This window comes from Oncorhynchus mykiss, chromosome 23, assembly GCF_013265735.2.
Source record: "Oncorhynchus mykiss isolate Arlee chromosome 23, USDA_OmykA_1.1, whole genome shotgun sequence".
Lineage (NCBI taxonomy): Eukaryota > Metazoa > Chordata > Actinopteri > Salmoniformes > Salmonidae > Oncorhynchus > Oncorhynchus mykiss.
The window spans coordinates 2,847,501-2,860,000 of record NC_048587.1 but is presented as its reverse complement, the minus strand read 5'-3'; the positions used below and the strand labels follow the sequence as shown (position 1 = coordinate 2,860,000).

At 45.6% G+C, this 12,500-nt stretch overlaps 1 protein-coding gene across 12 annotated transcripts in view; it reads right to left on the bottom strand.

The window, feature by feature from the left end:
- The window catches only part of LOC110510594 (ankyrin-3), a 203,377-nt gene that overhangs the window by 63,588 nt on the left and 127,289 nt on the right, over positions 1-12,500 (bottom strand). For 10 of the 12 annotated variants that reach the window (XM_036960367.1, XM_036960357.1, XM_036960359.1 and 7 more), the window contains one exon: positions 5,394-5,517. In XM_036960367.1, coding sequence (XP_036816262.1) covers positions 5,394-5,517 — 124 coding nt within the window. Of the gene's footprint in view, positions 1-4,243; positions 4,259-5,393; positions 5,518-12,500 lie in introns of all 12 variants that reach the window. The other 2 variants (XM_036960356.1, XM_036960366.1) reach the window with 1 other exon arrangement.

The following is a 12,500-nucleotide window of genomic DNA, read 5'->3' as shown; positions in this document are numbered from 1 at the left end:
ACACCTGTATTTGGGGAGTTTCTCCCATTCTTCTCTGCAGATCTTCTCAAGCTCTGTCAGGTTGGATGGGGAATGTCACTGCACAACTATTTTGAGGTCTCTCCAGAGATGTTCGATCAGGTTCAAGGCTTAGCCACTCAAGGACATTCAGAGACTTGTCCCGAAGTCACTCCTGCATTGTCTTGGAACCTTCACCCCAGTCTGAGGTCCTGAGCGCTCTGGAGCAGGTTTTCATCAAGGATCTCTCTGTACTTTGCTCTGTTCATCTTTCCCCCGATACTGACTAGTCTCTCAGTTCCTGCCGCTGAAAAACATCCCCAAAGTATGATGCTGCCAACACCATGCTTCACCGTAGGGATGTTGTCATGTTTCCTCCAGACATGATGCTGCCAACACCATGCTTCATCGTAGGGATGTTGTCATGTTTCCTCCAGACATGATGCTGCCAACACCATGCTTCACCGTAGGGATGTTGTCATGTTTCCTCCAGACATGATGCTGCCAACACCATGCTTCACCGTAGGGATGTTGTCATGTTTCCTCAAGACGTGATGCTTGGCATTCAGGCCAAAGAGTTCAATATTGGTTTCATCAGACCACAGAATCTTGTTTCTCATGGTCTGAGAGTCCTATAGGCAAACTGTTATGTGGCTTCCGTCTGGCCACTCCACAATAAAGGTCTGATTGGTGGAGTGCTGCAGAGATGGTTTTCTTTCTGGAATGTTCTCCCATCTCCACAAAGGAACTCTGGAGCTCTGTCAGAGTGGCAATCAGGTTCTTGGTCACCTCCCTGACCAAGGTCCTTTTCCCCCGATTGCTCAGTTTGGCCGGGTGGCAAGCTCTAGGAAGAGTCTTGGCGGTTCCAAACTTCTTCCATTTAAGAATGATGGAGGCCACTGTGTTCTGGGGGACCTTCAATGCGGCAGACATTTGTTGGTACCCTTCCCCAGATCTGTGCCTCGACACAATCCTGTCTCGGAGCTCTACGGACAATTCTTTCGACCTCATGGCTTTGTTCTGGCATGCACTGTCAACAGTGGGACCTTATATAGACAGGTGTGTGCCTGTCCAAATCATGTCCAATTAATTTAATTTTCAACAGGAGGACTCCAATCAAGTTGTAGAAACATCTCAAGGATGATCAATGGAAACAGGATGCACCTGAGCTCAATTTTGAGTCTCATAGCAAAGGGTCTGAATACTTATGTAAATACGTTTTTATTTTTATTTTATATATATTTGCAAAGATTTTTTAAGACTTCTTTTCACCTTGTCATTATGGGGTATTGTGTGTAGATTGATGAATAAGAAAATGTATTTAATATATTTTAGAAAAAATGCTGTAACGTAACAAAAAGTGGAAAAAGTCCAAATCAAATACTGTTGTCGTTCCCTCCTCACGACTGTCTTGGTGTGTTTGGACCATGATAGTTCGTTGGTGATGAGGACACCAAGGAACTTGAAACTCTCGACCCGCTCCACTTCAGCCCCGTTGATGTTAATGGGGGCCTTTTCGGCCCTCCTTTTCCTATAGTCCTATAATCAGCTCATTTGTCCTGCTCACATTGAGGGAGAGGCTGTTGTCTTGGCACCATATAGCCAGGTATCTGACCTCCTCCCTATAGGCTGTCTCATCGTTGTCAGTGATCAGGTCTACCACTCTTGTGTTGTCAGCAAACGTAATGACGATGTTGGAGTCGTGCTTGGCCACGCAGTTGTGGGTGAACAGGGAGTACAGGAGGGGACTGAGGACGCACCCCTGAGGGGCCCCAGTGTTGAGGATCAGTGTGGCAGATGTGTTGCTACCTACCCTCACCACCTGGGGGCGGCCCTTCAGGAAGTCTAGGATCCAGTTGCAGGGGGATGGTGTTTAGTCCCAGCTTAGTGATAAGCGTCATGGGCACTGTGGTGTTGAACGCTGAGCTGTAGTCAATGAACAGCATTCTCACATAGGTGTTCCTTTTGTCCAGGTGGGAAAGGGCAGTGTGGAGTGCGATTGAGATTGCGTCATCTGTGGATCTGTTGGGGTGGTATGTGAATTGGAGTGGGTCCAGGGTGTCTGGGATGATGGTGTTGATGTGAGCCATGACCAGCCTTTCAAAGCATTTCATGACTACCAACGTGAGTGCTACGGAGCGGTAGTCATTTAGGAAGGTTACCTTCGCTTCCTTGGGCACAGGGACTATGGTGGTGTTCTTGAAACATGTCTGTATTACAGACTCGGTCAGGGAAAACACTTGCCAGTTGGTCTGCGTATGCTCTGAGTACACGTCCTGGTAATCCTTCTGTCCCAGCGGCCTTGGGAATGTTGACCTGTTTAAAGGTCTTGCTTACATCGGTTACGGAGACAGCTGGTGCTCTCATGCATGCATCAGTGTTGCTTGCCTCAAAGCAAGCATAAAAGGCAGTTAGCTCATCTGGTAGACTCGCGTTACTTGGCAGCTCGCAGCTGGGTTTCCCTTTGTAGTCCGTAATAGTTTGCAAGCCCTGCAACATCCGACGAGCGTCAGAGCCGGTGTAGTAGGATTCAATCTTATTCTTGTATTGACGCTTTGCCTGATTTATGGTTCATCTGATGGCATAGCGGGATTTCTTATAAGCGTCCGGATTAGTGTCCTGCTGCTTGAAAGCGGCATCTCTAGCCTTTAGCTCGGTGTGGATGTTGCCTGTAATCCCTGGCTTCTGGTTGGGGTATGTACGTACGGTCACTGTGGGGACGACGTCGTCGATTCACTTATTGATGAAGCCGGTGACTGAGGTGGTGTACTCCTCAATGCCATTGGATGAATCCTGGAACATATTCCAGTCCAAACAGTCCTGTAGCGTAGCATCCGCGTCATCTGGCCACTTCCGTATTGAGTGAGTCACTGGTACTTCCTGCTTTAGTTTTTGCTGATAAGCAAGAATCAGAAGGAAATAATTATGGTCAGATTTGCCAGATTTGGTAAAACTGATTTAAGTTCGCCTGCATTAAAGTCCCCGGCCACTAGGAGCGCCGCTTCTGGATGAGCATTTTCTTGTTTGCTTATGGCCTTATAGAGTTGGTTGAGTGGCCTTATACAGCTGGTTGAGTGGCCTTATACAGCTGGTTGAGTGGCCTTATACAGCTGGTTGAGTGTGTGCTTAGTGCCAGCACGGATTTGTGGTGGTAAATAGACTGCTACGAATAGTACAGATGAGAACTCTCTTGGTAAATAGTGTGGTCTACAGCTTATCATAAGGTATTCTACCTCAGGTGAGCAATACCTCAAAACTTATTTAATATTAGACATCGCGCACCAGCTGTTATTGACAAATAGACACACACCTCCACCCCTCGTCTTACCAGGCGTAGCTGCTATGTCCTGCTGATGCACAGATAACCCGGCCAGCTCTATATTCTCTGTGTCGGCGTTTAGCCACGACTCGGTGAAACATTAGATATTATAGTTTTTAATGTCCCGTTAGTACGATATCTCGATCGTAGATCATCCAGTTTATTCTCCAGTTATTGCACGTTGGCCAATAGAACGGATGGTAGAGGCGGTTTATCCACTCACCGACGACACAAAAACTTAATGTAAATTCAGGCTGTAACAAAACAACACGTGGAAACAGTCAAAGGGTGTGAATACTGTCTAAAGACACTGTGCCGTGGTCTCTACTTTGGTAGAGATGGTCACATTAACACAAATCCCTTCAAGTTAGATAAAGAATCAGTCCAAACCAAAGGGATGCAGCATCTCAACTGAACAGACTGAACCAAGCAGAGGCAGCATGACTGCAGAAAGACTACATCCACCAGACACAATACTGATAGACTGAACCAAGCAGAGGCAGCATGACTGCAGAAAGACTACATCCACCAGACACAATACTGATAGACTGAACCAAGCAGAGGCAGCATGACTGCAGAAAGACTACATCCAACAGACACAATACTGATAGACTGAACCAAGCAGAGGCAGCATGACTGCAGAAAGACTACATCCACCAGACACAATACTGATAGACTGAACCAAGCAGAGGCAGCATGACTGCAGAAAGACTACATCCAACAGACACAATACTGATACATCACAACTCATTGGAAGTCAAATGAAAGGACATAGTTAAAAGCATCATGAGCAAACTGTCCATTCAGTAAGATGGAGTACAACAAATCAATGAGACATCACAACACAGTGATTGATGTAGTTGTGATGGTTGGCTGGGGATCTAGGAAGTAAAGTTTGACATCTGGAAAAATGTCATCCCATCTTACCTGCAGACCTTAGGGCTATGGGACGAGGTACGAGTTTGAAATGGGGGAAAAGTACAAAACAGAAGATATTGAAAGCAACAAATGTGAGAGGACAAAGCAGAAATGCATTGTGGTTGTAATGGACCTGGGCTGATGCTCTGAGTTGTGTTAAACACTGATGTTAAACACTGATGCTCTCTGAAACTGGGGTTACTGAACCTTCCTTTCAACTGGAAGTGATAACTGGGGTTATTGAACCTTCCTTTCAACTGGAAGTGATAACTGGGGTTATTGAACCTTCCTTTCAACTGGAAGTGATAACTGGGGTTACTGAACCTTCCTTTCAACTGGAAGTGATAACTGGGGTTATTGAACCTTCCTTTCAACTGGAAGTGATAACTGGGGTTACTGAACCTTGCTTTCAACTGGAAGTGATAACTGGGGTTATTAAACCTTCCTTTCAACTAGAAGTGATAACTGGGGTTACTGAACCTTCCTTTCTGGGGTTACTGAACCTTCCTTTCTGGGGTTACTGAACCTTCCTTTCAACTGGAAGTGATAACTGGGGTTACTGAACCTTCCTTTCTGGTGTTACTGAACCTTCCTTTCTGGGGTTACTGAACCTTCCTGTTACTGGAAGTGATTACTGGGGTTACTAAACCTTCCTTTCAACTGGAAGTGATAACTGGGGTTACTGAACCTTCCTTTCTGGGGTTACTGAACCTTCCTTTCAACTGGAAGTGATAACTGGGGTTACTGAACCTTCCTTTCTGGGGTTACTGAACCTTCCTTTCTGGGGTTACTGAATCTTCCTTTCTGGGGTTACTGAACCTTCATTTCTGGGGTTACTGAACCTTCCTTTCTGGGGTTACTGAACCTTCCTGTTACTGAACCAGAGGCAGAACAGAAGTAATTCTAGGTCATATTTCCTACATGAACGTTATTAGATAAGTGATTGCTGCCCTGCTCATACTAAGAAATCAGTGTTGATTGTGATAGGGTTAGGGTTGTCTGGAAAACGATGTACATTGTCCTATCCTGTATCACATGATCAACTGGATGTACCTTAGGAACATATCTACAGATATGGATGGTCCATATCAAACCCATTATACATTATTATACACAGTACCACAGCATGTCAGAGTGTAGTGGGTAGTGGGTGTGGTACCTGGCGCTGCGTGCTCCAATGCTAAAGCCCATGTAACCCTCCTGGGGCAGAGAGTCGTCTCCCAGCTCTCTCAGGTCCTGGGGTCCCAGGTACTTATCCGTGTCGCCTGTCATCGCATCCTCACCTGACATAACAGCAACCAGTTAGTTAGACAGTCCACAGCTCACAGTCCCCTCACTCCAGTTAGTTAGACAGTCCACAGCTCACAGTCCCCTCACTCCAGTTAGTTAGACAGTCCTCTAGCCCAGTCCTCTCTCTCCAGTTAGTTAGACAGTCCTCTAGTCCAGTCCTCTCTCTCCAGTTAGTTAGACAGTCCACAGCTCACAGTCCCCTCACTCCAGTTAGTTAGACAGTTCTCTAGCCCAGTCCTCTCTCTCCAGTTAGTTAGACAGTCCTCTAGTCCAGTCCTCTCTCTCCAGTTAGTTAGACAGTCCTCTAGCCCAGTCCTCTCTCTCCAGTTAGTTAGACAGTCCTCTAGTCCAGTCCTCTCTCTCCAGTTAGTTAGACAGTCCTCTAGCCCAGTCCTCTCTCTCCAGTTAGTTAGACAGTCCTCTAGTCCAGTCCCCTCTCTCCAGTTAGTTAGACAGTCCTCTAGTCCAGTCCTCTCTCTCCAGTTAGTTAGACAGTCCTCTAGTCCAGTCCTCTCTCTCCAGTTAGTTAGACAGTCTACAAGTCACAGTCCTCTCTCTCCAGTTAGTTAGACAGCCCCCTCCCCCTACAGTCCTCTAGTCCAGTCCTCTCTCTCCAGTTAGTTAGACAGTCTACAAGTCACAGTCCTCCTCTCCAGTTAGTTAGACAGCCCCCTCCCCCTACAGTCCTCTAGTCCAGTCCTCTCTCTCCAGTTAGTTAGACAGCCCCCTCCCCCTACATTCCTCTAGTCCAGTCCTCTCTCTCTGCTGTCCTAACTGGAACAGCCATGCTCTAACCCCTGAAAGCAGGTCCTGTAGGAGTGTCTACAGAGCAGACAGGCTGTTTTAGCAGATCAACAGAAGCCTGAAGGCCTGTTCCACTGTCCTATCCCCTGCTCTGCTCTGCCAAGGGACACACAGCTGACAGGACACATCCGCCACGTGGCTACTCAGTTACTCACACTACACTTGTTTAGTCACTGACTACAAAGCAATGGTTTAAGCAGTGAAAACAACGTGTTCAACTTTAAAAAAACAACAACACCCATTCTAAAGTTAGAAACCAATATTGCAGCTATGATGGGTAGGTTTGTAGAGTTAGCCGTCCAGGGGAGTCACGATGCAGAGTGTTAATGGACGTTAGAGAGAGATGACGCAGAAGAAAGGAGGCGTTACAACGTAGAAACTAGAGCAAGTTCACATCAACCAGCCAGCTACCATCCAGCGAGGGGAGAACAGCATTCCACCGGAGATAAAGCAGAGTTCATCACCCCCCTGCTGATCTACAGCAACCCTTCCCCCATTCCTCCAACCTCACCCCTCCTCCCCTGTTCCGCCAACCTCCCCATGCATCTCTCCCTCTCCTCTCCCTCTCCTCTCCCTCTCCTCTCCCTCTCCTCCCCTCCTCTCCCTCTCCTCTCCCCTCTCCTCCCCTCCCCCTCTCCTCCCCCTCCTCTCCCTCAACCTCTCCTCCCCCTTATCTCCCTCTCATCTCCCCCTCCTCTCCCTCTCCTTCCCCTCCTCTCCCTCTCCTCCCCCTCTCCTCTCCCTCTCCCTCTCCTTCCCTGCCCTCTCTAACTGCAGAAACACACAACAAAATTTGACAGACCTCATCTGGTGACATTCCTCACAAGAATGTCCATTCAAGTATTACCCCCCCCTCCCCTCTCTCCCCCTCCCCTCTCTCTCCCTCTCTCCTGCCACCCCTCCTCTCTCCCTCCCTCCACTCTCTGTCCTAATCACACCAGAACACCTACTCCACCCTCTCTGTCCTAATCACACCAGAACAACTACTCAGACCAGGACAGGACTAGATCAGACCAGGACAGGACTGAGGGTCCAGGACAGGACTAGATCAGACCAGGAAAGGACTAGATCAGACCAGGACAGGACTGAGGGTCCAGGACAGGACTAGATCAGACCAGGACAGGACTAGATCAGACCAGGACAGGACTACATCAGACCAGGACAGGACTACATCAGACCAGGACAGGACTACATCAGACCAGGACAGGACTAGATCAGACCAGGACAGGACCAGATCAGACCAGGACATGACCAGATCAGGACAGGACTAGATCAGACCGGGACAGGACTGACGGTCCAGGACAGGACTAGATCAGACCAGGAAAGGACTGGATCAGACCAGGACAGGAGTAGATCAGACCAGGACCAGATCAAACCAGGCTAAGACTATATCAGACCAGGACAGGACCAGATCAGACCAGGACAGGACAAGATCAGACCAGGACAGGACCAGATCAGGACAGGACTAGATCAGACCGGGATTGGACTGACGGTCCAGGACAGGACTAGATCAGACCAGGAAAGGACTGGATCAGACCAGGACAGGACTAGATCAGACCAGCACAGGACTGAGGGTGCAGGACAGGACTAGATCAGACCAGGACAGGACTGAGGGTCCAGGACCAGGACAACCGCCAGGAAATCTAGCCATGTCTGTCCCCAGACCTGAGGGGGTACCTATGTAACGTGGTCAGTAGTCTACAGTAACGTGGTCAATAGAATACAGTAACCTATGTAACGTGGTCAGTGGACTACAGTAACGTGGTCAGTAGACTACAGTAACCTATGTAATGTGGTCAGTAGACTACAGTAACCTATGTAATGTGGTCAGTAGACTACAGTAACCTATGTATCGTGGTAAGTAGACTACAGTAACCTATGTAATGTGGTCAGTAGACTACAGTAACCTATGTAATGTGGTCAGTAGACTACAGTAACGTGGTCAGTAGACTACAGTGACCTATGTAACGTGGTCAGTAGACTACAGTAACCTATGTAATGTGGTCAGTAGACTACAGTAACGTGGTCAGTAGACTACAGTAACCTATGTAATGTGGTCAGTAGACTACAGTAACCTATGTAACGTGGTCAGTAGACTACAGTAACCTATGTATTGTGGTAAGTAGACTACAGTAACCTATGTAATGTGGTCAGTAGACTACAGTAACCTATGTAATGTGGTCAGTAGACTACAGTAACGTGGTCAGTAGACTACAGTAACATATGTAACGTGGTCAGTAGATTACAGTCAGTAGACTACAGTAACCACTGTAACGTGGTCAGTAGACTACAGTAAGGTGGTCAGTAGACTACAGTAACATGGTCAGTATTCTACAGTAACATGGTCAGTAGACTACAGTAACATATGTAACGTGGTCAGTAGAGTACAGTCAGTAGACTACAGTAACCTATGTAATGTGGTCAGTAGACTACAGTAACCTATGTAACGTGGTCAGTAGACTACAGTAACCTATGTAACGTGGTCAGTAGATTACAGTCAGTAGACTACAGAAACCTATGTAAGGTGGTCAGTAGACTACAGTAACCTATGTAACGTGGTCAATAGACTTCAGTAACCTATGTAACGTGGTCAGTAGGTTACAGTAACGTGGTCAGTAGACTACAGTAACCTATGTAACGTGGTCAGTAGATTACAGTCAGTAGACTACAGTAACATATGTAACGTGGTCAGTAGACTACAGTAACATGGTCAGTATTCTACAGTAACGTGGTCAGTAGACTACAGTAACCTATGTAACGTGGTCAGTAGATTACAGTCAGTAGACTACAGTAACATATGTAACGTGGTCAGTAGACTACAGTAACCTATGTAACGTGGTCAGTAGACTACAGTAACCTATGTAACGTGGTCAGTAGACTACAGTAACCTATGTAACGTGGTCAGTAGATTACAGTCAGTAGACTACAGAAACCTATGTAACGTGGTCAATAGACTACAGTAACCTATGTTACATGGTCAGTAGACTACAGTAACGTGGTCAGTAGACTACAGTAACATGGTCAGTATTCTACAGTAACGTGGTCAGTAGACTACAGTAACCTATGTAACGTGGTCAGTAGATTACAGTCAGTAGACTACAGTAACATATGTAACGTGGTCAGTAGACTACAGTAACCTATGTAACGTGGTCAGTAGACTACAGTAACGTGGTCAGTAGACTACAGTAACCTATGTAACGTGGTCAGTAGACTACAGTAACGTGGTCAGTAGACTACAATAACATATGTAACGTGGTCAGTAGTTTACAGTCAGTAGACTACAGTAACCTATGTAACGTGGTCAGTAGACTACAGTAACCTATGTAACGTGGTCAATAGACTACAGTAACCTATGTAACGTGGTCAGTAGGTTACAGTAATGTGGTCAGTAGACTACAGTAACATGGTCAGTATTCTACAGTAACGTGGTCAGTAGACTACAGTAACCTATGTAACGTGGTCAGTAGATTACAGTCAGTAGACTACAGTAACATATGTAACGTGGTCAGTAGACTACAGTAACCTATGTAACGTGGTCAGTAGACTACAGTAACCTATGTAACGTGGTCAGTAGACTACAGTAACCTATGTAACGTGGTCAGTAGATTACAGTCAGTAGACTACAGAAACCTATGTAACGTGGTCAGTAGACTACAGTAACCTATGTAACGTGGTCAATAGACTACAGTAACCTATGTAACGTGGTCAGTAGACTACAGTAACGTGGTCAGTAGACTACAGTAACATGGTCAGTATTCTACAGTAACGTGGTCAGTAGACTACAGTAACCTATGTAACGTGGTCAGTAGACTACAGTAACGTGGTCAGTAGACTACAGTAACATATGTAACGTGGTCAGTAGACTACAGTAACCTATGTAACGTGATCAGTAGACTACAGTAACCTATGTAACGTGGTCAGTAGATTACACTCAGTAGACTACAGTAACCTATGTAACGTGGTCAGTAGACTACAGTAACCTATGTAATGTGGTCAGTAGTCTACAGTAACGTGGTCAGTAGACTACAGTAACCTATGTAACGTGGTCAGTAGTCTACAGTAACGTGGTCAGTGGTCTACAGTAACCTATGTAACGTGGTCAGTAGTCTACAGTAACCTATGTAATGTCGTCAGTAGACTACAGTAACCTATGTAATGTGGTCAGTAGACTACAATAACATGGTCAGTAGACTACAGTAACCTATGTAACGTGGTCAGTAGACTGCAGTAACCTATGTAATGTGGTCAGTAGACTACAGTAAACGTGGTCAGTAGACTACAGTAACCTATGTAACGTGGTCAGTAGACTACAGTAACCTATGTAACGTGGTCAGTAGATTACAGTCAGTAGACTACAGTAACCTATGTAACGTGGTCAGTAGCCTACAGTAACGTGGTCAGTAGACTACAGAAACCTATGTAACGTGGTCAGTAGAATACAGTAACCTATGTAATGTGGTCAGTAGACTAGAGTAACGTGGTCAGTAAACTACAGTAACCTATGTAATGTGGTCAGTAGACTACAGTAACCTATGTAACGTGGTCAGTAGAATACAGTCAGTAGACTACAGTAACCTATGTAATGTGATCAGTAGACTACAGTAACGTGGTCATTAGACTACAGTAACCTATGTAACGTGGTCAGTAGCCTACAGTAACCTATGTAACGTGGTCAGTATTCTACAGTAACGTGGTCATTAGACTACAGTAACCTATGTAACGTGGTCAGTAGACTACAGTAACCTATGTAATGTGGTCAGTAGACTACAGTAATGTGGTCAGTATTCTACAGTAACGTGGTCAATATTCTACAGTAACGTGGTCAGTAGACTACAGTAACGTGGTCAGTATTCTACAGTAACATGGTCAGTATTCTACAGTAACGTGGTCAGTAGACTACAGTAATGTGGTCAGTATTCTACAGTAACGTGGTCAGTAGCCTACAGTAACGTGGTCAGTATTCTACAGTAACGTGGACAGTAGACTCCAGTAATGTGGTCAGTATTCTACAGTAACGTGGTCAGTAGACTACAGTAATGTGGTCAGTAGACTTACAGTAAGTTGGTCAGTATTCTACAGTAACGTGGTCAGTAGACTACAGTAATGTGGTCAGTATTCTACAGTAACATGGTCAGTATTCTACAGTAACGTGGTCAGTAGACTACAGTAATGTGGTCAGTATTCTACAGTAACATGGTCAGTATTCTACAGCAACGTGGTCAGTATTCTACAGTAACGCGGTCAGTATTCTACAGTAACGTGGTCAGTATTCTACAGTAACGTGGTCAGTAGACTCCAGTAATGTGGTCAGTATTCTACAGTAACGTGGTCAGTAGACTCCAGTAATGTGGTCAGTATTCTACTGTAACGTGGTCAGTAGACTACAGTAATGTGGTCAGTAGATTACAGTAAGTTGGTCAGTAGACTACAGTAACGTGGTCAGTAGTCTACAGTAACCTGCTTCAAAGAGGAAGGGTAGGTAGTCCAGACACACTGGTAAAGATTTCCGGCCGGCAGGAACACCGACAGTGAGGGCTTTTCAAACGCGCTTTGTTGTCAGTAGACTACAGTAACACGATGAAAATAAAACCTAACATAACTATATGTCAATAGAAGGTGTTGCATGTTGAATTGGCAGATGGCTTCTTTGGTTAGCTATAATCATGCAGGTTGTGATAACTCTTAAAGAGAACACAATCAAAAGGCGCTGCTTATAATTACTTTTTTTTGTGGTTTGTTGTCAGTAGACTACAGTAACGTGGTTTGTTGTCAGTAGACTACAGTAACGTGGTTTGTTGTCAGTAGACTACAGTAACGTGGTTTGTTGTCAGTAGACTACAGTAACGTGGTTTGTTGTCAGTAGACTACAGTAACGTGGTTTGTTGCCAGTAGACTACAGTAACGTGGTTTGTTGTCAGTAGACTACAGTAACGTGGTTTGTTGCCAGTAGACTACAGTAACGTGGTTTGTTGTCAGTAGACTACAGTAACGTGGTTTGTTGTCAGTAGACTACAGTAACGTGGTTTGTTGCCAGTAGACTACAGTAACGTGGTTTGTTGTCAGTAGACTACAGTAATGTGGTTTGTTGTCAATAGACTACAGTAACGTGGTTTGTTGTCAGTAGACTACAGTAACGTGGTTTGTTGTCAGTAGACTACAGTAACGTGGTTTG